This window comes from Carcharodon carcharias, chromosome 25 (genome assembly GCF_017639515.1).
Source record: "Carcharodon carcharias isolate sCarCar2 chromosome 25, sCarCar2.pri, whole genome shotgun sequence".
NCBI classification, from domain to species: domain Eukaryota; kingdom Metazoa; phylum Chordata; class Chondrichthyes; order Lamniformes; family Lamnidae; genus Carcharodon; species Carcharodon carcharias.
The window spans coordinates 13,837,716-13,863,030 of NC_054491.1; the positions used below are offsets into that span (position 1 = coordinate 13,837,716).

Sequence of the window (25,315 nt, forward strand, 5' to 3'; positions counted from 1 at the left end):
AAACCCAGTTATGCCTTAATAAAGAAGAATTTTTCAAGGGTTTTTACATTGAGACCAGCACCATAACAGTGGAAGTTCACCTGAATTTGTACATTTCCCATTGATTGTACCCTGGCATGGGGAGCGGGGTGCAGGAGTGGGTGGGGGAGGGGGGGGGTCCCTCAACAGCGTACCCTCTGGACAACCATAGAATTACAGATAGAAGCTTCCTGGATTTCTAAAACAAAAACAAAAATAGCTGGGAAAACTCAGCAGGTCTGACAGCATCTGTGGAGAGAAATACAGTTAACGTTTCAAATCTGTATGACTCTTCATCAGAACTAAGGAACTATAGAAATGAGGTGAAATATAAGCTGGTTGAGGGGGGTGGGACAGGTAGAGCTGGATAGAAGGCCAGTGATAGGTGGTGGCAAAGAAGAGATTTCTAAAGATGTCATAAACAAAAGGACAAAGGGGTGTTGACGGTGGTGATATTAGCTAAGGAATGTGCTAATGGTGACATTAAGGGTAGAAAGCAGGACAAGCAAGTGATAGATGGCCCTAATGGGGGTGGGGTGGGGGAAGGGATCAATCTAGGGGGAAGGGATCGTTAACTGTATCTGCAGGTGCTGTCAGACCTGCTGAGTTTTTCCAGCTATTTTTGTTTTTGTTTCAGATTTCCAGCACCTGCAGTATTTTGCTTTTATTTTCCTGGATTTCTATCTTATTCTCCAATTTGCTGTCAGTTTCAGTGAAAAAAATGACACCAAACACTGGCAGTTTAACTATCATTGCCACCGCAAAATCCAACCCTTAGTTTCAAAAGTCACTTTAAGTCGCCAGTGTCTACTAGGTTGAAGGCTGATTGTGCTTTCTCCCTCTATGCTCTAACCAGTTCATTCTCTGCTTGAATCTATCACTATATTTAGCCCTATTCTCCTATTGAGTTGAGGGATAAATATTGGCCAGGACGCAGGGTACCACCCTGCTCTTCTGCTCTCTCATTACTGCACTGGAGTGCTAGCCTAGATTTTTGGGACTTGAATACAGTCTTCTGACCCTGCAAGAATGTGAGACGCAGCTAACATTGTAAAATAAGGACATAAGAACAAGTAGGGGCAAGAGTGGACCTTATGGCTCCTCAAGCCTGCTCTGCCATTCGATAGGATCATGGCTGATCTGCCTCAAATCCATTTTCATGCCCACTCCCCATATCCCTTGAACAAAAATCTGTCATCCCACTCTTAAATATACTCATTGATGGAGCATCCACAACTCCATGAGAGTAGAGAATTCACAATTCTTTGAGTGAAAGAATTTCTCTTCTTCTCAGTCCTAAATGACCAGCCCTTATTATCAGACTGTGTACCCATCTCCCCCCACCGCCCCCCCTCATCCGCACCCCCCCCCCCCCCCCCCCCACCCCCCCCCCCCACCCCCCACCCCAAACAAATACCCCCTTCTAGATTCCCCAGCCAGGGGAAACAACCTCCCAGTGTCTACTCTGAAAAGCCCCTTCAGAATCTAGTATATTTCAGTTTGATTATCTTTCATTCTTCTAAACTCCAGTGAGCGTAGGCCCAAAATATATCCTCAATTTCTTAAAGGATATCAAAGTAAACTTCATGTAAAGGGTTGCCAACTTTATGGAGAACACCACCCCTCTCACCATACAATTTGTTTTCAGAATTCTGTTTTAATTCAGAGAAAGGAAGTGAATAGTTAATCCTCAATACCAAGAGTTTGCAACACAGAAGGAAGCCAAGTAAAACACTGATTACCTGTGTTGGTAAAGGCTTAATTTTCCTGATTTCATCGATCCCCATCCTCTCTTCGTACCATTTTCCTACGAGAGTTTGCGGAGTATAGCGGTTATCCCCATCAGGGTTATACGCATTGCGCAAACGGTCTGCTGGCCTCTGGTAAATAGGGCATAATTCTTCATTTGAGAGAAATAAGTTCTGGTTGTCTGCTGCCATGGTGGTAATGTGAGGGTCTGGTCTGGGAAGAGCAGCTCTCTGGGTTATGGCTGTGCATTTAACCTGAGCAACGATGTATGATGTATCGGTTGCCTTGGTAATGGCAGGTTATGACTGTCCCAGTACCCAGTTCTTTTGTTAATTACATCACAGAGACAGCAAAACAAGTCATACGCTGACTTCCAATTGTGGACAACCATAATGAACTACAATGTTGATTCACTGTGATTATTTATTCTACTGATAGTTGTAGAAATCTAAAATATCCATTTCCCTATATTCAGTGATAGTAAAGACAGAAAATGCTGGAAATATTCAGCAAGCCAAGCATCATCTGTGCAGAGAAAAATGTTTAAGGACTAACTCTGTTTTTCTGCCCACTGATGCTGCCTGTTCTGCTGTGTATTCCCAGCATTTGCTTGTTTCAAAAAATTTAAAATTTCCAGAATATATTGCCATCCCTTCACTGTTGCTGGGTCAAAATCCTGGAACTCCCTCCCTAACAGCACTGTGAGTGTATGTACACCGCATGGACTGAAGCAGTTCAAGAACGCAGCTCACCACCACCTTCTCAAGGCAATAAATGCCTTGAGTAATGAATAACAATAAATGCTGATAAATGCTGGCCCAGCCAGCGACACCCACATCCCGTAAATGATAAACAAAAACAAAAACCTGCAGTTCTTTTGCTCTTGCTACGTTCAGTGATTCCTGGTTCAAAATTTGTTTTCAGAATTTTAGAATGAAATAAACTCTAGTATAGCATCACTTCAATGTGAGGAGTAACTTCATTCCTATAACATTACTGAGCCAAAATAAATAATTAAGATGCCAATAAAACTAGTAGAAATAAAGGCATAGAATATAAAAGCAAAGGGTTTAATTCTAGAATGTTATGAAACATTGTTTAGGCATCAGTTGGAGTAGTGTGGATAATTCTGAGCACCACATTTCAGGTAGGATGCAGAGGCCTTAGAAAGTGTACTGAGGAAGTTTATCAGGATGTTTTAAGGAATGAGGGACTCCATGTCCGAAGAGAGGTTACAAATGTTAGGGCTGTTCTCCTTTGAACAGAGAGTGTTACTGTTAGGCAACTGGCTGTCTCAGGAGACTGCAACCCTGTCAATTCTGCATTGAGCATTGTCTGTTGTGGCTGTACAGGTTGATTCATGAGTGGCAGTCTCTTCTGTAGCTGGCACAGATGAATAGCACTGGCCCGAGGCCAACTGATGCTTTTTACTTCCAATGGGCTGTCTTTTCCACTGACTGGTCATTGCTTTTGCCCTCTGCTTTTTCCACACCCTTCTTAACTGCTTGTCTCCAGCTACTCTGGTCAGCAGCGAGGACTTCCCACGCATCGACTCTGAACACATTCAATTTGAACTCTCGCTTGCAGACATCCTAGTACAGTAATGCAGAAGTGGGTGACCAGTCGATCTCATGTGAATAGTTAGCTCATCATAGAGCATGTATTTGGGGATGCGGCTGCCATCTTTCAAAGAATTGGTGTGATCAAGAACACTCCACATGGGAAGGTGTTGAAAGCTGATTTAATAAAAATTTTAAAAAGGGGGTTGGAGGGTTATTGTTCTTAAGGATGCGGAACATACTTAGTATGGACAAAAAGCAGAAGGTGTGGACAGTGTGATTGTTCTTTCAAAGAGCCAGCACAGGCATGATGGGCTGAATGACCTCTTGTGCTGTAAGTTTCTATAATTCTGTGTAATCACTGACTAGCCACAGGTATGAGCACTGTGACTCTGATTTCACCAAATGCACTAACTTTAGTAGAAAACATCTTGGACACAACATAAGTCAATGTATCTGTATATTTACTTAAACATCAACCGCCATTTAGTGTGAACCTTAAAAGCCTTTCTCTTAACCAAACTTCGGAATTAGGGCATGAAGTTATCAGACATAACACATCTTATGGCAGCTTCTAGGTGGTTGTACATCTGTGGTGAACGGTACATTGATGTAATCAGAGGTTTCATGCTGAGAATATTGAATCGCATAACAAAATGAATCAGAGGCATTCCTAATCTTTATCTAAATCCTCCCCATTTCTCCATCCAAACCCTTCCCTGTTTCCCATTCAGGCCCTTCTCTGATCTCCATTCAGAATACAGTTAGATGCTGTTTGCCTTTAGTTGTGATCTTCTGGTCAACATGATGCAGGGATTTGACTTTTCTGCCTGTAAATTCCACATGTTCTTAGGCCTTTCCCCATGACGTGCTCTGTGGAAGCAGTTGTTATTTATTAGTTTGGTTTATTTTCCGCTGATGATCTGGAGCGGTTAACTGATTATTCAAGCTGAGCATGATGGCTGTGACCCCTCTTCATATGTTGCTGATTTTACAGCCTTGTTACACACCCTGCTAAAGGTAACCAAGGGATTAAATCACACAGAATGATCACAAAACTCTCACACAGTTTGCATTTCATCTCATCATTATATCAACAAAAACAGATGTTCGGTCGAAGGGTCATGAGGACTCGAAACATCAACTCTTTTCTTCTCCGCCGATGCTGCCAGACCTGCTGAGTTTTTCCAGGTAATTCTGTTTTTGTTTTGGATTTCCAGCATGTGCAGTTTTTTTGTTTTTATGCTTTTGGGGGCATCCAGATTACCTGGCTTTTATTTTTCAAATCAAAGGTACAATTAGCTACATCTGGATTTTCAGTTAGCCACATGTGGCCAGTGGCTACCATATTGGACAATGCTGCTTTGGTAACATCACAGACTTTATGGTCTGTAGAATGGTTGTGGTGTAAATTACAGAGTTGGATTTATTGGGTAGATACTTGGCTAGTGGAAAAAATAATATGGGTGTGGGAGAGAGGAGCTAAATTAAGAGTTGAGAGTCCAAAAAAAAACCAGGAGTAGGCTTGGAAAAAAGGAATGGAAGGATTTTTTTTAAAGAAAAGGGGTTAGAAGGAAAGAATTAAAAGAAAGGTATGCAGGTGGAAATAATCCAGAGAAGAGCAAAGAAACAAAGGTACAGGGAAGAATGAGCAAGAGGCAGTGTGATTTGAACCTGTCCTTTAGTAGCTTTACCACAATGGGCTTGTGTCGCTGTTTTTCCAGCGGTTAAATTGGTGGGACGGAGATTGGAGAGAGACCCCGGCAGCAACTAGAGTCCCGTGGCTGCTTTGAGTGTTGTAGGTGGAATGTGACCGGCTCGCTGTTTGTTTTTGAAGGTCTAGGTCTAGATCTGGGTCCTTGGCTGCGCTGGGCCTCGGAGCTTTACTGAAAGTTCCTCTGCCTTCGGGTGGCTGTGGAGAGCGAAAGGCCGGCGGGCTGCCGAGGAGGAAGTGTCGCGCTCCGGAGCGGCGTAGGGAGGTAGAGTCGGAGGGGAGAAATAGCCGAATCCTCTCGGACTGGACCCACTGCACAAAACAAGCCAATTATTCGGGGGGCCACGCTAAATAGGCAAGGGTGGCACCTTTGCAGTGTTACACAGGGTGCAAGGAGCGATCTACTGGTCATTCATGAGAAGTGGGGGAAACTGCACTGCGTCTCACCACGTTACAACTGATCTGGGTGAACTTCGTGCTGCCTGGGCGTGTGAGATGTGAAGTGTCCTATAGTATTGTGCAACACTAACAACCTTTATCCTGATGACTGCAACAATTCAATAACAACTTTCATTTGTATAGAGCCTTTTTTCAGGTAACAAAACACCCCAAGGTGCTTCGCAGGAATGGCATCAAAGATATTTTGACACCAGCCACATAAAAAGCTATTAGGACAGTGGCTCAAAAGCTTGGGTCAAAGAGGCAGCTTTTCAGGTGCATCTTAAATGGGGTGATGGAGATGAGAGAGGTTTAGGGATAGAATTCCAGAGCTTAGGGTCTCAGCAACTGAAGATATAGAGCGGCCAATAGTGGAGCAGTTAAAATGCTTAAGAGTCTAGAATTGGAGAAGCACTGAGATTTGAGGGTTGTGGGCCTGGAGGAGATTGTGACAGAGTTTGGGAGGGGAGAGGCTATGAAAACAATAAGTGGCTGAAAGAAATGAATGGAAAATAAAGGTCCCTTCACTGATTGGCGACTCATCAGTGATGGACAAACCAGTTTGAGTTTGTATGGCTTTTAATTTATTAGAGAAGATGTTTGAAATGTTTGCCTGGTATTGCCTCCTCAGGCTCGAATAGGCAATGAAACAGGGAGGCAGCACCTTGCTTGTGGGCGAGGGGAACTTTTCCTTTGCTGCTGCATTGTGTGATCGTGTGGACAGAAACTGCTGGATCATTGCAACCTGCTACGAAAGTGAAAAAGAAATAAAGAAGCATGAAAATGCAGTCGAAAATATTGCCCACCTGTTAGAAAGAGGTAAGGAAGCAGTACTGATGGGGAAGGGGTGGTGTTTGAAATGCAGAGAGTGTGAAAAAAGAAAAATTGCAAAGGCTGAAATCTGAAATAAAAACTTGAACTGCACAGTAGCTCTGAAGGAGAAAGGCTGGTTAATGTTTGGTGGCATTTTTCATCCAAATTTATTTCACAAGTCATGATGCTTGGTTGAAAACTAATATAATGTTATATTCACTTGCTTCAGTTATACAGGGCATTGGTGAGACCACGTCTGGAGTACTGCGTGCAGTATTTGTCTCCGTTTAAGGAAAGATCTAAATGCATTAGAAGTAGTTCAGAGAAGGTTCACTGGATTAATACGTGGAATGGGCGGGTTGTCTTATGAGGAAAGGTTAGATAAGCTAGGCTCGTATCTGCTGGAGTTTAGAGGAGTAAGAGGCGATTGAAACATATAAGATCCTGAAGGGACTTTACAGGGTAGATGTAGAGAGGATGTTTCCTCTTGTGGGAGGACCTAGAACTCAGGGTCACTTTTTAAAAATAAGGGGTCACCCAGTTAAGACAGAGTTGAGGAATCTGCTTTTTCTCTTGGAGGGTTGTGAGACTTTGGAATTCACTTCCTCAAAAGGTGGTTGAGGCAGAGTCTTTGAGTATCTTTCAGGCAGAAGTGGATAGATTCTTGATAAGCAAAGGAGTGAAAGCTTATCCGGGGAAGGCAGGAATGTGGAATTGAGGTTAAAATCAGATCAGCCATGATCTTATTGAATGGCGGAGCAGGCTCAAGGGGCTGAGTGGCCTACTCCTGCTCCTAACTCATATGTTCGTGTGTAATGTTAGTTACCCATTTAGGAAGAATACAAAAAAGTTAAAGACAACACTGTCTTCCACACCAGAGTTAATTTATGATGTAACTTCCAGTTCAAATCTATAATAATTTCAGCTTTCAAACTGTCCAAAAGCTATTATAATCATTGTACTGTAGTAATTTGTACCTTGTCTCCATCCACCTTTTATTCCTTTCTTCCATTACGACCCTTTCCTGCCTTGCACCACCATCCCTTTTGTCAATTTTGTTCTCTCACTCCCCTACCTCTGCCTCACCTGTACTTGCTTAAAACCTGTTGCATTTTAAACTTTTTTCCAGTTCTGATGGAAGGTTAACTCAATTTTTCTCTCTCTGCTGCTGAGTATTTCCAACGTTTTTCTGTTTTTATTTTCTGTTTCTCTGCTGGGTGGCACTTGGTGAGAATTGAGGTATACTGTGAATAGTGATCAGTTTGATTTAAATGCTTCTGATAGATGTGCACACCAAATAAGCTAACATCTTACCTAATCTGCCTGTAAAGGAGGTGTTCACTTGCAAGAAGATGGATTGAGAATGATTTGTACCTTGAGTTTTATTGTGACAACCTAATTTGGCTTTTAGATTTTCATACTTAAATTGACTCAGTCACTGAAGCCTGCTTTAGTTCAGCCATCAACTGGAACCAGTTTGGCTGAAATACCATCTAACTCTACTGTCATCCCAGACAAGTTAAGGATTAATGGGTCACAAGAGAATTACCTACTTTATTCCATCACTGAAACACCAGGCAAACATAATGGCAGTAAAATCATTAGCAACTGGGCTATTTTAGTGATATGTAATTTTTTAAAAAATTAGCATTTGGACTAGACATTGTCTAGATTAAAGTAGCCATCATAGCACCACTAATTTTAAGATAACACAGTGTACTAGCATTCATAATTATTTAAACTTCTAATTCCAGTATGTTATGCTGAAAAAAAGAAAAGGAAAAACTTTTGTGTAATATTTTTCTGAAGTAATTGTGGTGAGCAGTATGATGGCTGTACAGCTGAACTTAGAGGAGTGATTAGGAGTTTATGAAATGTGGCAGCTCATCTAATAATGTAAAATCCTAATTGAGGTAGCACGTAGAGACATAACGGGGTATGGTAATATGGCTTATCAGCTAAGTTTAATATAATTGTTTGATTGTATATTGTAACCTTGGAGATGGGTGCAGCATAAGATAGCATATCTGCAATGTTCAGTTTTAAGGGTAAAAAATATGTACTTGGCAAAGGTTGTCCCTTCCAGTTTAAATGGTAATGAAAGAAGTTTCAGTGATGCTCAGAACCTGTCACGTTATAATATAGACAGGAACCGATTACAACAGCATATTAATTCTTGACCATTATCCTTCAGGAGCAGAAGTTTACTTTCAAGTGGATTGTACCAACCTCCAAGAGTGTCCATGCTTGAAAAGCAGGCTGCTTGACAGGATTATCTTCAATTTCCCTCACTGTGGCAGGAAGGCTGGGGTGAAAAAGAACAGAGAGCTACTGGCTAAATTTTTTCTGAGGTGAGTTTTGAAGATGTATATCAAAGTCCACAATGTCCAGTGTTGCCGTAAACATTTTTCTGCCTAGCGTACAATGATTGTGATGGAGCTCCTGTGGAGAATCCTGAGTCCTGCTTTTTATTTAGATATATTTTATCATCTTCTTGTTCTGCTATTTGTATATTTCTGTAACTGTGGTATATATGGGGTGTGGGGTATTAGTAAGAGAAAAAGGAGGGGAAAAGTCACAGTCACGGTGACTGTTATGATATGGTGGGTGGTATTTGCCAGGTTGACTAAATCCCCAAGGGAAACTTGGCCATACTATCACACAAATTTGCAATTTGTATCTATTATGAGAAGGCTTGAGCACTGAAGTCAGAAGTAATGAGTCCATTACCACCTTTAGAGATTTTAAAGATTAAATTAAACATTTATTAGCAGAAGAACAACAAACTTAAACACACACAAGATCACAATTACACAGTTATAACAGTTTCCAAAATTTCTACTTAACCACACTCCCAACTACACACACCCTTTAAGGCAACAGTCCAAATAGTTTCCAAATTTATAAAGTCATCCATCAAGCACCCGCTGGACAAAGGAATTCCAAAAGCTTTTAACACAACTTTGGTTACTGGAACAGCAAACTTCTACAGGATGGCTAGAGGCTTTCCTCCCCCCAAAGTCTGTTTCACACATTCACCTTTCAAGATCTCACACGGCCACACCTCACACAGCCTTCCATCCTTCTTTCAATATATTTCTCCCTTTTTGATCTCCCTTTTTATCTCCCATTGTTTCCACTTGTCTTTAGAAGTTACTTTTCCCAGAATATAAAAATCTTTCATGTTCTCATTATGGCCAGAACTTTTCGAAAAAAATCTACGTAATAACCTTGCCTTATTTATCTTGCCAGTTGTAAACATTCTCCATGTCCTTTTGAAAATCAAACACCTCCACTTATATAAAAGTAAAAATTTAATTCACACCGTATTTGCTGACCTCGCCCTACCTTTACTCATCTCCATTTCAAACTCCTGTTTTACACCTCACTTCTTTGATCATTTAAACCTTTCAGCCTAATCATCTCTAGTTTAATTAAATTAGATGCACATGCCCCCCCGCCCACCACACACCTGTTTAAAACTATCCCACAATAATATTAGGAACAATATGATAATTCCTTGACAGTGACAAACCTCTTCAAAACTTCATTCACTCAACCAGGGAGTAGATTATGGGCAGGTGGTGTCAGTTTTCCACTATCTGAGATGAAAATTAAGTAACTTGATTGAGAATGAAGTTAGCTTGCTTGAGTGAGTTAGATAAATTTGAGTGGGGGTCAAACCTGTGATTGAAACCCATGACATTCTAGTTCACAGTCTGCTTCCAGCACCATGTCAGCTTCAGTTAACATGAGTGGACAATGGCAGCATAGGTATTGGGGATAAAAACAAAAAACTGCGGATGCTGGAAATCCAAAACAAAAACGGAATTACCTGGAAAAACTCAGCAGGTCTGGCAGCATCGGCGGAGAAGAAAAGAGTTGACGTTTCGAGTCCTCATGACCCTTCGACAGAACTAGGTGAATCCCAGGAAGGGTTGAAATATAAGCTGGTTTAAGGTGGTGGTGGGGGGGTTGGGTGGGGGGAGAGAAGTGGAGGGGGGTGGTGTGGTTGTAGGCAAAAGCAGTGATAGAAGCAGATCATCAAAAGTGTGACATCTTTTAATGAAATGTATATTTGGTAATTGGAATTTTTCCCAAGTAAGACCATAAGAAAATGATGAAAAAATGATGATCAGAGATGATGAATAGAGTAAAGCCTAACCTTACTGCTAATGGCTGCCATGTTTCCTATAATACAACATGACTATATTTAAAAACTACTTAATTGGTTGGAAAGCACTTGAGGACTGTCTGAGGCCGTGAAAGGAGCTAGCGAAATGCAAGTAATTTATTTTAAGGAACATACAGCACAAGGCCATCTGTAACTAAAATGTAAGAATGTATACATGGTGAAATATGTAGAGTGAAAAAACATCATTCTCCCTGGTCAATGGCCATTAATTATCAAAAGCCTCTTAAAACTGAAAAACAGATTTATTTAAATTTAAAGGTTTCCCACTTCATCCCCATGCATATGCTGATAAATATGGAGTTTGTTGACTAATATTTTTAATACCATGATTAAAAGTTTAGCTGATAGCAGTTTGGTGCAGTGCCTCTCTCTGTCCTATGATCTGTAATGACAAAAAGAATAAAGCATTTGATCTGACACCAATTAGGTAGAATTGTTGGATGTTCCCAAGGGAGAATTTTAACTCTTGGCTAGGAAATGGTGAGACATACCAGCCACTGTCTGGGAGTTCCAGTGGGAGAGGCCAACTCCATTTTAACAATCAGACCCCAGTAACATCCAGTAGTGGCTGAAATGGGCTTACAGAGGGAAGACCACTAGCTTCCTGTCCCAATCTTCAAGCATCTGAAATCTAAGCTTTATATTACCAAATCACTGATTCATTGTGCTACTTTAGTCACCCTTTTGACCTTGGTCCTTAACCTCTCCCTCTCAAGGTCTTTTCATTTAGTGTCGTCATTGTTCAAAGGTTGCTTAATAGTAACTTGTAACATGATTTTACAATGGAGCAAGGCAAGAAGTTCAGCTCCAGAAACTACCTTAGCTGTTACAGGGATTGAACCTGCACTGTTGCTGCACTGCCATTTAGGCAACTGAGCTAGATGCACCCCATACCACCGCCGCCCCCCACCGGCCCTTCACCTACCTTTCCAAATTTAAATAATGTAATTTATGCTCATTTAATGTAGCCTTTTCCTTCCTTTTGTTGGCCTAAGGCCTAAAGGGTGACTCAGGGGGTCAATGAATCAGTGATTTGACGATGATATTCGCTTTGTTGACAGTGGTAATAATATTGTTGTGGTTTTCCTTTACAGTTGCGCAGGTATTCTAACTGCAAAAGGTGATGTTCATGTTACCCTGTGCAGGGGTCAGGGAGGGACCGCTGCTGATCAGCCAACTCGAGAATGGCACAACAGCTGGCAAGTTGTCGCCATGGCTGCGAGAGCCGGGTTCATTTTGAGCAAAGTGCAGCCATTTGACTGCACACATCATTATGGCTACACAAGCACTGGGTATAGGTAGGTGGTTAGCAGGCTAATCAGTTCTCAATGTATTTTGCATGAGCTATGTCTGAACATGGTTTCCCTATTCCTCATAGAATCTACAAACTGAAGTATAGGTGCTGGAGCCAGGCACCTTCAGAAAATGTTAGTTATTTTACTATCATAACACTCAATGCTGTAGGTGACGTTTGGTGATTTGAGCACCAATGCCTGAAATGTCATTGTCCACTGTTTAAATGGGAGATGTTAATGTATTTATCTGAAATGCTTATGTTAAAACTCCCCCTCCCCATCTGCTGATTTAAATCTCTATAAAGCTCTTACTAATAGAAACATAGACATAGAAAATAGGCCATTCGGCCCTTCGAGCCTGCTCCACCATTCAATAGGATCATGGTTGATCCTCTATCTCAACCCCATACTCCTGTGCTCTCCCCATACCTCTTGACATCTTTCAAGTCCAGAAATCTATCTATTTCCTCCTTAAATATATTCAGTGACTTGGCCTCCACAGCTTTCTGTGATAGACAATTCCATAGGTTCACCACCCTCTGAGTCAAGAAGTTTCTCCTCATCTCAGTCCTAAATAGTCTACCCCGTATCCTGAGACTATCGAATATAACCACATATATAACCATACCTAGTAGCGGTCATTAAAAGGGATCCGCATTTATACAATGCTTTCCACATCCCAGGTGACATGCAGCCAATGATCAGAGCAGCTATTCTGGATGTGGCAAAGTGCCACACAAAATGACGAGATTCATTTTTAGGTAGGCTTATTTTTGACCAGGATATTCTGCTTTTTTTTTAAAACACCCACCAGACCACGCATTGGTTTAACATCTTAGTCGGCCTACATTATGTGGGCAAATCCTCATCCACACGTTTTGCCACCTTCCTGCCATGCTGATAATGTTGACATTGAAGCTAAAGCTATCATTTAATGTATCCACGTGCAGCCATGAGACGCAGATTTCTCAAATTGCTTTGATTACATTCATTCCCTTGTAAAAGGTGTTCAATTGCATTTTTCTTCCAGGAGTCAAGATAAACCATTCCATGTTGACCGAGCTCTGACCCACGTGTTCAGCAGAAGCCTGCCCTTCAGTGAGATAAAGCCAGTTGTTATGGAAAGCATGACTGGGAGCGAGCGCTGCTCCTTCCACATCCCTGAGGAACTTGTTGAAAAGATAAACAGGTGGAGTTGCAGAACTACACATTGCAAAAATACAGATTTTGAGACACTGCTTAACTGTGACATGTGTTTATTTAAATATTTACTGAGACAGTGACATATCAAGACAGAAGGAAAATAACAAGCAAAATTGTGCTGTGCATTATTAGCGAATAATATAAGCTGGTTAACATTCCCATTAAAATAGCACAGAGAACAAATTCACTCACAAGACAGGAATCGCCCCCATTTGCAATCTGAGGTGAAAATAATTGACCCAAACATTGCACTATTTATTTATTCTATTTTAGTCTAAAATATTTAACAAATTACCCATGCTGGATCCATGTGGAATAGGCACTGTTGGAGAGCTGAAAAGCTTCTATTAAGTATTTAATTTCCTGAGAGGATCTGACAGCCTTACAACGTCCCCAAAAAGCTGTTCTTTCATATAATATATACCATCCAATTTGTTATTTGTTCACTTTTGAGTTCACTTACTAATTGATATGAAAATTTCATTGTGGTGTGATAAATTTCCTCCTCTAATGTTTCTGTCAGGCAGCAGAAGAAAATCTTTGGAAAAGCATTGTGCAAGGGTGCAGACATTGAAAAAAAGTGTTGCGTGGATTCAAAACAATTATTTCACTCCCCAATTTGTATATTTTCTCATCTCGCTGCATTTTTACTTTCAGTTTCCCTTTTTAAGCTTTAAATTTATTTTTTAATTCATTCAGGGGATGTGAGCGTCACTGGTTGGGCCAGCATTTACTGCCCATCCCTAATTGCCCTTGAGAAGGTGGTGGTGCACTGTTGTCTTGAACCGCTGCAGTCCATGTGCTGTAGGTACACCCACAGTGCTGTTAGGGAGGGAGCTCCAGGATTTTGGCCCAGCAACAGTGAAGGAACAGTGATATATTTCCAAGTCAGGATAGTGAGTGGCTTGGAGGGGAACTTCCAGGTGGCGGTGTTCCCATCTATCTGCTGCCCTTGTCCTTCGAGATGGTAGCAGTTGTGGGTTTGGAAGGTGCTGTCTAACGAGGTTTGGTGAGTCCCTGCAATGCAGCTTTTAGATGGTATACACCGCTGATACTGTGCATTGGTGGTGGAAGAGTGAATGTTTGTCGAATGGGTGCCAGTCTAGTGGACTGCTTCGTCCTGGATGGTATAAAGCTTCTTGAGTGTTGTTGGAACTGCACTCATCCAGGCAAATGGAGCGTATTCCATCACTCTCCTGACTTGTGACTTGTAGATGGTGGGCAGGCTTTAGGGAGACAGGAGTTGAGTTACCCACTTCAGGATTCCTAGTCTCTGATCTGCTCTTGTAGCCACAGTATTTATATAGCTAGCCCAGTTCAGTTTCTGAATGATAATTCGTTAACCTGTCCATTACTTTTGACAGACAGTGTTGACCTTTGTTCTGCTATTAACACCAACTCTAGACCAATGCTTTGTGTTTTTAATACTATCGTTAGCACTCCCTTTGCCTTGTGCTCCATAGTATCTTTGTCATTTAGTCTCCCCTGCTTTCTAACCTATTCCTGAACTTCTCCTTTATTCCACCTCCCCCTTCCCCATGTTTTCAACAGCATAAAACCCATCACATTTCCCCCTCTTTTCAGTTCTGAAGGACAGTCATATTGGACTTAAAACATTATTTTTGTTTCTCTCTCCACAGATGCTGCCAGACCGGCTGAGTTTTTCCCAGCACTTTCTTTTGTTATTTCTGCTGACTTCCTATCCTGTTATTTGTCTCTTCCAAAAGGCCTAACTATGATTAGAAATTTCCCCAGTTCTCTGCAGTTTTCATCCTGAGGACAGCAGTCTTGCTGGTATACAATTCTTCACAGCCTTCCAGTACTTCACCGAGTTCACCATTGCTTATCTGTGAGCCTGAACCATGAATGTTGGGTAGTTAAAAAAGAGAGAGAAATGCATTCATATGTGTACATTTGTAACCTCAAGATGTCCCTAAGTGGTTTTAAACTATTGAAATACCTTTGAAATGTGGTCAGTGTCACAATGTAGGAAATGTGTGACCTGATTTCACACTGCAAGCTCACATGAACAGCAATAAGATAATGACTGGATTATCTGTATAAATGATAATGGTTGAGGAATAAATATTGGCCAGGACACCAGGAACAACTCACCTACACTTCTTAAAATCGTGTCATGCGATCTTTTGCAATCATCTGAGGAGGGGCGGGGGGCAGATGGGCCCTCAATTTATTGCTTCATCTGAAAGTGAGCACTTCAGACAGTCCAGCACCCCAACAGTACTGCACTGAAATACCAGCCTATGTTATGTGCCTAAATGGGTGAACTTTCTGACCCAAAGAAGAGTTTCTGCCACTGTCCATTGAGGTCCCGCATTCTTATTTTATTCTGATGAATATTAACTCTTTTTTTTCTCTCCACTGTTGTTCCCTGACCTACTGAATATTTCCAGAATGTTTTGTTTTTATTTCAGATTTCCAGCATCTACAGCATTTTGCTTTTGTATTTAATGTGAATGTTTTGGCCGAGCCCCTCCCTTAAGTATTCACAGACTCTTTCTAAAATGCCCCAAAAAGATGATAGAGTTCAATCCTATTGGCTTCAAAATATGTTGGGGTGGTGGGGTTCAGTGGGGGGAGGGGTGGGGGGGTGGGTGCGAGGAAAGATTGGGTAGTGGTTAAACTGAGAGGAGTACAAAATGCTGGCCTTGCCTTCAGTCGTGTGTACCTCAGACTGACAGCTGCTTCAAGGATCTTTACTTTTATGCAGCATTGAGGAAAACCCACTGAAATATCTTGCACTTTAACTGATGCAGCCTCGCGTAGCTAGAGAAGGTGGTTTATGTGCAATCCCAGCTCTTGTTCGATGCTCGAATTCCTGCTAATTTCTAGAAGTGGACCTGAGCTATCAGAGCTGCTGGTGTATCATTAATCAGTGTTACTGTGCACTAGAAGCAGCTCTGAGAGCTCCAGTGTCCACTGTGTAGAGATCACCCCACAATCTGGCCATGTGAGACTCTTGTTCTTGGCCAGTTCATCCTCCCCGCACCCTCTTTTAGTTCGAGAACTGGAGAAATATGTGTCTTTTATAATTGTTCTAATGGAGTTTTTGATCATTGCAGGAATTTTCTTCAGAAAGGTTCCAACCATCCTGTAAATATCATTAACGAGTTGTTGAGAAAGCAGATCGCAGGTACAGCAAACGTACAGGAACTGGAGGACAACTTCCCTCTGCTACCAAAGCAATGCCTTCAGACTGATGACACCTGTGTAGAATTGGACGTTTGTCAGGCTGAGCTTTATTGGGTTAGCTGTTCCAACTGTCAAGAGGACAAATCGAGAAGTACCAAGTGTGCTCATGTGACCGAGCCTCAATGCTGTGATGTTTGTATGCCAACGCCTGATCCAAGGTTTGGGAACAAGACAGGGCAGAATGTGGACTGCTGTATTATGAGACAGGCTGGGGTCCCCAATGTGAGTGAGGATTGCAGGAGGTACTGTCTTCGGCCCACTCTGACTGTATGTGTGTACCATATTTTGCAAAGACCAGACTTCACAACAGGAGTAATCTATGTACTCAGTGGCACTGTTTTCAGGAAGTGTCTGATTACACCACAAACTATGCCAGTATTCCATGAGATGGTTTTAGTTGGTGCTTTTAGTGACAAAAAATCCCCAGACTTTTTAAATCTATTTATGTGCTCTGTGGAGAGTGCCATTTCATTTCTCATAAAGTCAGCATCAAGTACCAGTACGTCTGTGGACAAGAGCTTAGGGTCGAACACCTTTAAAGAAGGGGCCAGCGTAAAAAGTTGGAAGATTTGTTTTCGAGATGTGGAACATCCAGACTTTGCTGATCTAACTGTTGCAAAATTGTTTTGTATTCCATATAAACAGAACAACAGTGAACTATATATCTGTGTTGCTTCAATAAATCTTGACCTGCTATCCATGGCGCTGTATCACATAAATGATTGGAGAATGCTATGGACATTCGATGAGCGCTTCCTAAACCAGATTAGCGCATCAGAATTGAAACCTTTTTGTGGATTCTCACTCTACCCTCCCTCCTATCTGCATGATGTCAGCTTCTGGGTTGATGGGGATGGGAAACTGGATGAGTTGGAGCTCCATGCAGTTGTAAGGCGAGTAAGCAGGGATTCTGTGAAAGAATTGAAGCTGATTGACAGTTTCTGGCATGCTGAAAGCAAACGTATGAGTTACTGTTACAGGCTAACATACCAGTCATGTGACAAGGCACTGTCCTATCAGCAAGCATTGGAAATGCAACTGCATCTTCGAGACGAACTGCAGAAAAGATTTCAAGTAACTCTCAGATAAAAAAAACATTGGACCAAATGTTTGAAATGTATTTCTTTACCTCTTGCAGTGCACGATTGACACTACACCTACTTAGCTATTGATACCTGCTATGTTTCAGGAAAATTTCACTTGAGCAAATAAACATCAACATTTGCAATATGCTTTTCGTTCCATGGACTTAATTCATCACCTCAAATATCCCTCATTACTACTCACACGCGTACCCCCTAATAATATGTCACCTTCATGTTAATTAATTCAAAATGCTGTCAGATTTGAACCAAATTTGGAAGGACAAATGTATAATTGTACTGCTGAATTTTCACAGTTGAAGTGAACATGAGATTAAAATTATGACATGATCAACACTATAGTGTAGGAAGTAATTCCTCCCCCAACTCTCCACGCCCCCCCCCACCCAAAATTACAAGTGTCTCACTAACCGAATCAGATAATTTTCTAGAATTTGATTTGTAAATAGTCGTTTGGTAGTACAGAACTTTAGTATTGCGGAAAAAAGACATGTCAAAGTTTTTTGCTTTGTGCTTTAGGGCTGTGATTGATGAGCAGAGAGATTCCTTGCAAAGATAATTTAAAGCATTTCCATTGCATTATGCACAAAAGTAATACTGTATGTGCAGCTAGTGGACGGTATAGTGAGGAGAGAGGCTAGGTGAGTTTTCTTCCACCCAGAATTTTTCCTTGGGGACAAGTGGAAGCAGAGGCTGTTACATATTTTGAGGAAAGCAAAGGTGAATATTTTAAGCAGAGAATAATTCAGGCCAGTGGGATTAGTTTTGGATTGATCTAGTAAAGAGATGCACAGTCAATGACCTAAAGTCCTATCTGGGCTGTAAAGTTCTGCGCATTGGTACCTTAATTTGTTCCTGCATCATAGCGCACAAGGTAGGTTCAAGTGAAAGAATGATGCACCATTAGAGCATCATATCATTATTCCTCAGAACATATCAACACACTTGAAGTACAATTAATTTCAAGTGCAATGACGGCTGATGTGTTGTAAAATTCCTGCATAAACAGCAAAGAGATGAATAACTCATTAATCTGTTCATGGTGATGTTGGCTGAGAGAGGTTTGTTGGTCCAGAGAGCAGGAGAATACCCCACCCTTTGAATGCTGCAACAGGATTGTGAGAATACGCCTTAATGGTTTAACATCTCAAACAAAAGCTGGAACTCTGACAATGTTGCAGGGCACTATTGGTCTAGGAAGGTCCTTTTGGCTGATTTTTCTCTCATTGCTCCAGAATACCACGTCTTCACTTGAACAGGCAGGCATCCAGTGTCCCTGGTGTAAGAGGCCAGTTGAGTGAGATGCTGACGGAGCTATTTGCTTTTGATATGAGAAGGTAAGGAAACAATTTTGGACAGAACCAGTGTTCAGGGATGAGACAGAGTGCGCTTGAATCTGCAAACCCAAGCAAGTATTGATAAATCGATCTAATTAATGAAGCCTAAAGGAGCATAGATGTTAGGACTATATGTTTTGACTGGATCAGGAGCAAGGCTATTGATGTGTGCAACAGACATGCTGCAGGATGTGAGTAGGATCATTAATTCAGGATGGGTGCATAGGCATAGATTATCAGTTTTGTTCACAGAGGAAATAATGAGTAGCCTCCCCAGGACGGAAGCTCAATTTTGGGAAGAATGACAGGGGATAAAAAGTAGTAAAAGAGATAGAAATTTAAGATAATCTAGTCAGCAGTTGGCTAAAGGAACACAAGGAGATAGGATCAGGTAGATCTCATAGTGAAATTGGTCACTACCTTATCCGTCACTTCTAGGACATCCTGAACTGTGCTGGAGGATTGGATTGTAGTTCACATAATGCCAAGCCAATCTTTGAAAAGCGCTGTTGGAATCTCAGGAAAATACAAGTCAGTGAAATGACAAGTAAAATAGGAGACTTTCTGAAATCTGATGGATAAATAAGAAGTTACCACAGATTTACAGGAGGAAGGTTTTGCCAAATTAACTTAATAGAGTTCTTTGAGGGAATAACAGGCCTAGTTTAGATCAGAAATTCTGCAGATGTGGTATATTTAGATTCCAGCAGTCATTTTTAAAGGATGCTACATAAGCCATTAATGCACAAGATAGGAAGGTATGGAGTTAAAAGCAATCCTCTGAATTGGACACATTTGATCGGACCAGTGAAAATTATTGCAAAAGGCTCTTTGTTAACTCTTTGTGGCAGGAGTTCACTACAAGGGTGCCACTAGGAATGGTGCTGCAGACATCGCATTTTATAGTGGATGTGCTAGATTTGGAGGTGGGCACAGAGCCAGAGCCCTCTCTGATTGTAGGCAACACCAAGCAGGAGCAGTTGGAAGGGGGAACATGCAAAGCAAATATAAAAAATTAGAATAGGGAAAGTAGACTGGTGAATGGTAGATGGCATTTAATGTGAACAAATGCTAGGTAATGAGACTAGAGCAGGGAAATAAATCTGAGAATATAAACAAAATGGTGTTAGGCTATAAAACGTCAAGGAAAAGGATCTGTGATATTGGTGCAAAGCTCACTGAACCAACCATGTATGGTGGTAATAAAGAGAACTAACTGATTCTTGAGGTATATACTCAGAAGCATAGAACACAAAGCTGATAATGAACCTGTACAAGACATTGGTATAATTATACTTGAACAGTTATGTACAAATTTAGTTGCTATACTACAATATTCAGGCATTGGGAAGCAGTGTAGTAAAGGTCAACCAAATTGCTTAAGGTTCAAGGCTTAAGGTATCTTAGTTACGAGTAGACATTGAAGAACTGAGAGAAAAGTCTTAGAGATCATTCAACATTGTATAAATACATTGAAACCTAGTATGATGCAGATTACCAGAAGCTTTAGACCCAGGGGAAATCGTCTGGAACTTATAAGAGGGAAGCTTGCATTTAACTACATTATACAGAGAAGTGTACATTTCTCCATCATTAGATTAAATTCCAGGAATTCCTGATTTAACACCATAAGGGGCACCATCACCAGGGACTGTAGTTGTTCAAGGAGAAGACCCATCACCATCTTCTCAGGGCAACTCAGGATGGGCAGTAACTGCAATATTGCCAGAGCTGGTGGAATGGACGGGGCAGTGAAACAGATAGTGTGGAGAAATTTAGGAGAATTGGATAGATATTAAAGAACGGATGATAAGTTTTTTGGGGGTGGGGGAGGAATTGATCAGTTAAACTGTATCGTGTTCCTGAATTTTCCTTGCTTCTAAGATATTGGGGGTAAGCAATTCCATAATTTTGAGGTCCCAGGAAAGAGCTTGAAACAGTAGGTTAGTTCTTAATTACAACACAGTTAAATGTTCTTAGCAGAGCTGCAATTATACTGAAGGGAAAATTCACAAATTATTAAGGTACAAGGTGAAGCACAATGTGTCAACAACCAATAAGAGCAAAATTGCTCCCAGCTCTGGTTACTTAGTACTACGGAGTCTTGGGACAGAAGAATGCAAGGTAAGACATCAATGTCCCCTCCAAAAATAAATTACAAAAGTAAAACAATTGTCTATATCAAATATTTAAATACAGTCGTTGAAGTATTATGTTACCAAAAATAACACGCAGAACTTATTTTTGAAAATGGCTCAATGACCAAAAGGAGCCTGGGAAATTCAGCAACAGGAGGCATCACGTTTCGTTTTTAAAAGAGGTACACGGCGCGTTAGTAACGCGACCGCTCTTCTTTGAGTGTACGTTTTGAGCCTCTCCGCCTCCCGTATTTTGGACGGGCTGAGCCTCGCCGGTCACCGTAGCCCCGGTTGGCAGGCAATGGCCTCGAAGCTAAGGCACCGAGCCAGCGGCAGAGGGGCAGCCGGCGGTGGCAGGCAGTCCCAGGACGGGAGCCTCCCTCCGGGGGGGGACAGCAGCCGGCTCCCCAGAGGGGACAGCAAGGCGGAGGAGAGAAGCCCAGAGAGCAAGGATGGGTGAGTCGCCGAGAGAGGCTGTAGCCCGGTGAACGGGGCCGGTACACCGGCTGCAACCCTGTCAACACTTTGCAACGTTCCCCTTGTCATTGAGCTGCTGGCCGGCGGCCGGCACTCTCCCCGGGGCTGCTGCTGCTCAGTGCGCGTGTGCCACTCACATTGTTACATTCATTCATTCTCGTTACAATTGATTGTTACAATGTTTTTCCTTCATTGTCACTCACTCCAGGGATGCTTGTAGGACCCTTCTCACACAGGCAATTGTCCTCCTTTTAAATTCGAGATTTGAAAAAAAAATGTAATATATAAGAAAAATATACGAAATGGGAGTAAACCACTTGGTTCCTCCAGCCTGCTGCATTATTTAATAAGATCATGGCAGATCAGATATTGGCCTCAACTCCATTTCCCCCCCCCCATAACTCTTGATTCCCTTGGAGTCTAACTCAGCCTTGAATATATTTAATGACCAAACCCCCACTGCTCTCTGGAGCAGTGAGTTCCAAAGATTATTGACTGAGTAGGAATTCCTCCTCACCTCTGAGTGGGAGGACCCCTTATTTTGAAACTATGCCCCCTAGTTTAGATTCCCTCACAAGCAGAAACATTCCTCTCAGCATTTACCCTATGAAGCCCCCCTTGGAATCTTCTGTTTCAATAAGGTCACCTCTTATTCTTCTAAACTCCAATATCATTAAGATTTTGGTGAAGGATTAACAATTCTTGTCAGATTAGAGGAGATTTTCCTTTGCCTGTGCTGGGATACAGAAAATCCAGGACCCAGATCTGAGAAAATCTCCATTTATTATATCCTATTCTAGCTGGGTTGGATCTCTTCTCTCTTGAAAAAAGAGAAGGCTGAGGGGTGACCTAATCGAGTTCTTTAAAATGCTGAAAGGTTTTGATTGATTGGATACAGAGAGAACGTTCGCTCTTGCGGCGGAGAGTATAACCAGAGGCCATTGATATAAAATAGCGACCGAGAAATCCAATAGGGAACTCAGAAGAGTGGTGAGAATGTGGAACCTGGTCCCATAGGGAGTGGTTGAAGTGAATAGTATGGATGCATTTAAGGGAAAGCTAGACAAACATATGCAGGAGATGGGAATAGAGAGTTAATGGTAGATTTAGATGAGAAAAGATGGGAGGAGGCTCGACTGGTGCATAAACACTGGCATGGATTGACTGGGCTGAATGGCCCATTTCTGTGCCCTGTATCCTATATAGCTACTGCCCTTCCTACAAATCTTGTGTCCTGTTTGCATTTTGCGCTGTACATTACTATAAAAATTGCAGGTCTGTCATAGGCAATGGTCATGCTAGGTGCAATTGTAAGTGATAAATGAGGCAAATACTTTAATATTTAAAAGCAGTTTAGATTTGGAAAGGGAGGAAATAAAAAGTGGGGAGAAGATGGGGAAATATGATTAGTAATAAAAACAAAAAACTGCGCCTCTCACTTCCTCCAAAGAAAAGGTGCGGCTATGGGTACTCAAATGGGCCCCAGCTATGCCTGTCTCTTTATGGGGTATGTGGAGCATTCCTTGTTCCAATCCTACCCCGGCCCCCTCCCACAACTCTTTCTCCGTTACATCGATAATTACTTCGGTGCTGCTTCATGCTCTCGTCGGGACTTGGAAAAATATATTAAATATGATTAGTACATAGTTCCAGTTAAATAGCCAAGGCTTGCAAGAGTGGAGTGGAGTGTGTTTGAAATTTCTGGGTCCCAGGTTTAGTCCTCAATCTATATTAAATCATCTTATTTTATTTGGGGCAATACTGGGGGCATGACAACTCACCTCAGTATCCTCCAGGGGTGGGAATGAGGAAAATCAGCACTGAAGTTTGCTCCAAGATGCTTTGAATTTCCTCCAGTTCTACTCCATTAGGTACCAAAGGGTGGCTGCTCTCGATAGAATTATATTGCCACGTTGAGTCAGCCCCTCATGGAGGGTATTGATTAAACCAAATCATATAAAATGCATGTGGGACCTTGTTATGTGTAAATCAACAGCCTCAACCTTCAGTTTTAGAAGGGTTTGATCTAATGCAGAAAAAAAGAACTGCAGGTAAATCTGGCACATTTGTTGGCATTAGTTTGCTTAAGCGGATGGGTTTACAGCCTTGGTTGGATGTGTGGAGCTTTCGGCTCCCAAGAGTTGTTTCACAGAATCATAGAATGGTTACAGCACAAAGGGAGGCCATTTGACCCGCCGTGTTTGTGTTGGCTCTCCCAAGGAGCAATTCACCGAGTGCCACACCCCAGCCTTCCCCCTGTAACCCTGCACATTCTTCTTTTCTAGATAATCAATTCCATCTTGAATGCCTTGATTGAACTTACCCCCACCACACTCTCGGGCAGCGCATTCCAGATTCTAACCACTTGCTGCGTGAAAAAATTCTCATGCTGCCATTGCTTCTTTTTCCAATTACCTTAAACCCTCTTACCTTCTTGCTCTCGATCCTTCCACCATTGGGAACAGTTTCCCCACCCCCCCCCCGCCATCTCCTCTGTCCAGATCCATCATGCTTTTGGATATCTCTGTCAAATCTCCCCTCAACCTTTTCTTCAAGGAAAACCATTCCAACTTATCCAATCTATCCATGCAACTGAATTTGCTCATCACTGGAACCATTCTCGTGAATCTTTTCTGCACTCTCTCTACTGCATTCTCATCCTTCCTAAGGTGTGGTGTCCAGAAGAGGACACAATACCCCATTTGAGGCCAAACCAGTACTCAATGCAAGTTTAATGTAACTTCCTTGTTTTCGTACTTTATGTCTCTATTAATAAAACTTAGGATGCTGTATGTTTAATTAGCCATTCTCTCAGCTTGTCCTGCCATCTTCAATGATTAACACACACATACACCCAGATTCCGTTGCTCCTGCATCCCCTTCAGAACTGGATTCTCTCTGCATTCTTCCTCACAACATGAATCGCTTCATACTTCTTTCAGTTCGAGTCATGTTTGTTGGCTCACCCCCCCCCCCCCCCACTTCCCCAGCCCCCTCCCCCACTCCCCCAGCCCCCCCCCCACTCCCCCAGCCCCCACCCCCCACTCCCCTAGCCCCCACTCCCCCAGCCCCCCACTCCCCAGCCCCCACCCCCCCCCCCACTCCCCCAGCCCCCCCCCCCCCACTCCCCTAGCCCCCACTCCCCCAGCGCCCCCCCCACTCCCCCAGCCCCCACCCTCCCCCCCACTCCCCCAGCCCCCCCCCCCCCACTCCCCCAGCCCCCCCCCACTCCCCCAGCCCCCCCCACTCCCCCAGCCCCCACCCGCCCCCCCCACTCCCCCAGCCCCCCTCCCCCAGCCCCCACCCCCCCCCCACTCCCCCAGCCCCCACCCCCCCCCACTCCCCCAGCCCCCCCCCCACTCCCCTAGCCCCCACTCCCCCAGCGCCCCCCCCCCACTCCCCCAGCCCCCCCCGTCCCCCCCACTCTAAAATATAATGTTGCTTTAATCTCTCACACCATGGAGGGGCTGAACAGCGATTTCTTTCTCCCCTTTTCTGCTGCTACATTACTATAGTGCTAAATTATATAGCTCAAAATGGCCTGTTCAAATAGTTTCTGAATACCGTGATGCACCTAACCTAAATGGCAAATTAAAAAGAAAGTCACTGTAAAGAGAGACATGTTGCTGAAGCTTTTCGTCTTGCACTCATCAGGATAAACGCAAAAATTCCAAATTTCAAACGATCACACCAATTTATAACTACAGGAGAAAATGATGTTGATTGGTTGGCAAGTCAACATTGATTGGCCGAAGTATTGCCATGGAGAAAGCAATAGGGATCTATAGGCTCCCCAAGCTCTGGAATAATTCAAAAAAGGGGTAAGGCTCGAACATATTCCTTTTGTTTGCAGAGAATGGGTCCCTTTGTATGAATGAATGTTTCTTCTGGCAAATGATAAATGAGCCATGTTATGAACTTGACTGATTATCTTAACTTGGTTGATAGCCTAGCCAATAGCACACTCAGGGTTGTTCAGCAAGTGCTGCCCAATTGTGGAATTACATCTGACAGTAGATATTTTGTTTGGGTTTTGCAAGCATGTGCCAGTTGACTATGGTCT

General features: G+C 42.5%; 2 protein-coding genes across 16 annotated transcripts in view; both read left to right on the forward strand.

Annotated features, from left to right (window-relative positions):
- The first annotated feature begins 5,038 nt into the window (after positions 1-5,038).
- On the forward strand, positions 5,039-17,420 carry fdxacb1 (ferredoxin-fold anticodon binding domain containing 1). 2 transcript variants are annotated; one of them, XM_041174150.1, is made up of 6 exons: positions 5,039-5,124; positions 6,110-6,297; positions 8,486-8,642; positions 11,581-11,784; positions 12,812-12,970; positions 16,068-17,420. In XM_041174150.1, exons 2-6 carry the CDS (start codon positions 6,123-6,125, stop codon positions 17,284-17,286), a joined length of 1,914 nt encoding a protein of 637 aa, XP_041030084.1. In that variant the 5' UTR covers positions 5,039-5,124; positions 6,110-6,122; the 3' UTR covers positions 17,287-17,420. The 2 variants fall into 2 exon arrangements, with proteins under 2 accessions (XP_041030084.1, XP_041030083.1); XM_041174149.1 differs by having other exon boundaries at positions 5,073-5,635.
- A 3,622-nt stretch (positions 17,421-21,042) lies between these two features.
- The window catches only part of alg9 (ALG9 alpha-1,2-mannosyltransferase), a 233,041-nt gene continuing 228,768 nt past the window's right edge, over positions 21,043-25,315 (forward strand). For 13 of the 14 annotated variants that reach the window (XR_005941396.1, XM_041174513.1, XM_041174514.1 and 10 more), the window contains exon 1: positions 21,043-21,231. Coding sequence is in view for 13 of the 14 variants with exons in the window: in XM_041174513.1 (XP_041030447.1) it covers positions 21,077-21,231 (155 nt within the window). In the remaining variant the exon portion in view is untranslated. Of the gene's footprint in view, positions 21,232-24,906; positions 25,074-25,315 lie in introns of all 14 variants that reach the window. The other variant, XM_041174510.1, reaches the window with a different exon arrangement.

What these genes read in the sequence shown, in the direction of transcription:
- fdxacb1 (XM_041174150.1), top strand. Translation starts at nt 6,123, where the DNA reads ATGAAACAGGGAGGCAGCACCTTGCTTGTGGGCGAGGGGAACTTTTCC. An exon ending in TGCCCACCTGTTAGAAAGAG is followed by an intron (nt 6,298 to 8,485) that starts GTAAGGAAGCAG and finishes ATTATCCTTCAG; the next exon opens with GAGCAGAAGTTTACTTTCAA. An exon ending in CTGGCTAAATTTTTTCTGAG is followed by an intron (nt 8,643 to 11,580) that starts GTGAGTTTTGAA and finishes TTTCCTTTACAG; the next exon opens with TTGCGCAGGTATTCTAACTG.